This window comes from Pterocles gutturalis, unplaced genomic scaffold (assembly GCF_000699245.1).
Source record: "Pterocles gutturalis isolate BGI_N339 unplaced genomic scaffold, ASM69924v1 scaffold13679, whole genome shotgun sequence".
NCBI lineage: Eukaryota > Metazoa > Chordata > Aves > Pterocliformes > Pteroclidae > Pterocles > Pterocles gutturalis.
This window is the reverse complement of record NW_010133423.1, coordinates 13,886-17,415: the sequence shown is the minus strand read 5'-3', so window position 1 is coordinate 17,415 and position 3,530 is coordinate 13,886. Positions and strand designations below refer to the sequence as shown.

Below are 3,530 nucleotides of genomic sequence, written 5' to 3'. Positions count from 1 at the left end.
CCAGGGGCAGCAGCCCCTGCAGCTGGTTTTCACGGAGGTCCAGCGTGCGCAGCTGGGGGCTGCGGGTGAAGGCATCAGGCGCCACATCCTGGAGGGCAGCGTGGTCCAGGAAGAGGTTCTTCAGGGAGGCCATGGCCAGGGCCTCCTCAGCCATGTAAGTGATGGGGTTGTGGCCCAGGTCCAGCCGGGTGGCCCCCTCCAGCCTGGCCAGGGCCTCGCCAGGCAGCGCCTGCAGCTCGTTATGGTCCAAGCTCAGCCTACGCAGGGCAGGCAGGGCAGCGAAGGCCTCGCTGCCCAGCACGTGGAGGGCGTTGTGGGACAGCCGGAGCCACTTGAGGACCTGCAGACCCTGGAATACCATGTCCGGGAGGTAGACTAAGGCATTCGCCCTCAGGTCGAGGACAGTGAGGGACCCCAGATGGCCAAAAGCACCTGGCTGGATCTCCTCGATGCGGTTCCCCGTCAGGATGAGCTGCTGGAGGGAGGAGAGCCCATCCAGGGACTCCTGGTAGAGGAGGGCTATGCTGTTGGAGGCCAGGTTGAGGTAGAGCAGCCTCCCCAGCCCCCGGAAAGCCCCTTCCTCCAGCCTCTCCAGCTTGCAGCGCTGCAGGTCCAAGTGTGTGAGGTACGGGGTGGCAAGAAAGGCTCCTGCCGCAATGACCATGAAGCTGTTGCCCCGAAGGTCCAGTTTTTTGGTGAGCTGTTGGTCATGCAAATAAAATACTGAGTTACCCCAGGGCTGCCATCCCCACCTCCTCCCCCCATCCCCTGCCTGTTCCCTTGCCCACCTGCGGGATGGTGTTGGGGACGGCCGTCAGGCTCCCATTGAGGCACAGGGTATGGGCACGGAGGTTGTCGCAGACACAGGGTGGGGGACAGCGGGCTGCAGCCGTCCTCCCCAGCACCAGGGCTGCCGTGAGCAGGAGGAGCCCCCAGGATGGCCTCATGGCTGAGATAACCTAGTGACAGGCCCCTGTGAGGCCGGGGAGGAATGGCAGAGGGGGTCAGGCTTCCATCCACCCCCAAACAGCATCGCCATCTGCACCGGGTGCCATGGGGGCGTTGCTGTGACCCAGTGGGGCAGGTCTCACTATCCCTTCCTCTTATATAGAAATGAGGAAGAGAGCAGAAGAAGGAGAAAATAAGTATTTAGAGTGAACAGTGAAGGTCACAGATAGCAGGTCGCTACTTGGAAAGAGCTTTTACCCTTGCTATCTAAATTCCTGGGGGATGTTTGGGGTTCATCAGGAGCACAGGGTCACTCCTGGGGATCTGGCTTGGAGCAGACACATCCCTCTTTTTCTTCTTATATCACTAGCATAACATTGTATTGATCTGTACAGCATATCAATATTCTTTCTACAATCAGGGCTTCGGGTTTTTTTGTAAGGCAAGCAGGTATAGCCACCCAGGGGATATGATCACATCAGCTTTTTGAGCTGCCATCTCTCTTTTAATTGCCAATGTCCCACCTCGGCCACGTCCACCTCCCAGCTCTGAGCCTCCCTCCCTGCACACTCCCCACTCCCCCACCCCGAGCTATTCATTGAAGGGCTTGGAACAGATCTCCACTATTTAGCTGCAGGAAGAACGAGTTAGTCTTGGCCAGGCAGGAGCGAGCCCCTGGGGTGGAGGTGCCGGAGAGGGGCCAAGACTGGGGTGAGCACAGGGGCCAGGGGGGCTGCAGATATGGCCAATACAGCCCCCTGACCCCCTTCCCTCTCCCCTAAGCTCTGGGGAGCAGCAGCAGTGGGGTCTGCAAGGCTCAAACCTATAGAGGACTGCCTTTCCCCTTGCCCATCCCCTTTTCCCCATGGCCCTTGTCATCTTCCATGGTCCCATGCCCCCACTCTGGCCTGCTGCCATCACCACAGCCAGCTCTGCCTTGGGTTCCCCCCCACCCCTGCCCCTACACTAGGGTTACCCCCCCACCTGTGCAGCCACCAGCGAGTGCCACCAACATGATGCCCCCAGCTCAGCCCACATCTTGTACCTGGGCACCGCAACGGGCCAGGCATTGTCCCACCACCCCCTCCCACGCATCTGGGGGGTTCACACACCTGGGACTGGGGGTACCCGGACACCAAGAAGCAGCAGAGAAAGAGGGAAAAGGTGCCTCTCTGCCCCGTCCAGTGGCTGCTGAACTCCTGCGCCGGTGTTTGCTCTCCTCGCAGAAGCAAGAGCTGAATGGGCCCCGTTGTGTCACTTTCCCAGCAGCTCTCGCTGGACGGAGCCAGAAAAGCAGGAGGAGGAGGAGAAGGGGGGGGGAGGGGGAGAGGAAGGGTAGAGCAACCCTGGAGAGAGGGGAGCAACCCAGACATCGTCTGCCCCTTCGGGCCGAGAGCACTGGTGCTGGGGAGCCAAAGGCTGGCTTGTCACAGCACCAGCCCGGCCAGAGCCCCTGTGGGGTTTGCACTCACTGTTTCCTGGGCTTTGTTTTTTCTTTCCTGGTTGTGTAAGAGCTACAGAGGTGCAGAGAAGAAAGGTGACATCCAGCCAACATTGCAATGGCAGCAGTAAGCCTGAGCAAAAGGAAGAGGCAGCTGGCAAATTGGGCTGCAGGGCTGTGCCACATTTACAGCCCCGAGTTCTCCTGATTTTGTTTCTCTGCTTGTTTTGATGAGGCCAGGGCAGCAGTGCCTATGTGAAGCATAATTTCTTGCAGAAGGCGACGGAGGCCTTTGTTTTCCTCCCTGGTGCTGTCATTTCCCTTTTTTGGCTCTGCATTTTGCTCTCCCAGGGAACACAAGCAGCTCTGCAGCCTGACAAAAAGTCTGGAAGACTTGCTACTAACGTCTCTGTCCCCTTCAAGCCCTTCTCCTATTCAGCAATCTCAGCTGCCAGAACTAGCATGTCCCATTCTGGTGCCACCTGGGGGCTACGGACATGCCAGCCGGGATCTACGAATCTCCCCACTGCCGTCCCTGCAGGCTCCCAGGGGTGCTCCGTGCTCCTGTGACACACGGTGACTGCCCAACTGCACTGATGTGACGAGCAGCTTGGCGGCACCAGCTCTCGTGCTCACCTCCACTCTGCTGTGCAGGGAGGACCACTGGGGACGTAGGTCTAGAGAGGATGAACTTGCCCCTCACCCTGGGGAGCTCGCTGCCAGTGCCGAATCTCCAAGACCCGTTTGGGGGTCACGTCTGGCCTCGGGGAGGGCCAGGTGAAGGCAGCGGTGCCTGTTTCATGTCACAGCCACACTCTGGCCAGCGCTGGTGCACCCAAACTGCTCCCATTCTGTCTAGCAGTGCTGTGTCCACTGCCCCAACGCCAGCCTGTCCTCACTGCCCGCTGTCACCCCCCATGCCACCTCCGAGCTGACCCTGCAGCACTACCCCTTCCCCACGCTGGAGACCAGCTTCTTCCCAGACCTGCTGGACATCACTGGACATCCCTGCCCTGCGCCCAGGGGTGGAGCAGCTCCAGCTGGGTGCTTTCAGGGGTCTGGGAGACTTTGATCACCTCCACCTGAGCTCCAACCTCCTCTGCCCTGCTGCTGGCCACCCTGCACTTGACCAGCAACCAGC

General features: G+C 59.9%; 1 protein-coding gene across 1 annotated transcript; it reads right to left on the bottom strand.

Annotated features, from left to right (window-relative positions):
• Positions 1-4: 4 nt before the first annotated feature.
• On the bottom strand, positions 5-947 carry LOC104467450 (chondroadherin-like protein; the record flags this gene model as incomplete). The annotated part of the gene is made up of 2 exons (XM_010081232.1): positions 789-947; positions 5-700 (listed from the first exon to the last, which is right to left on the bottom strand). Coding segments are annotated over exons 1-2 (855 nt in total), but the record flags the coding sequence as incomplete, so codon positions are not given.
• Positions 948-3,530: the final 2,583 nt, after the last annotated feature.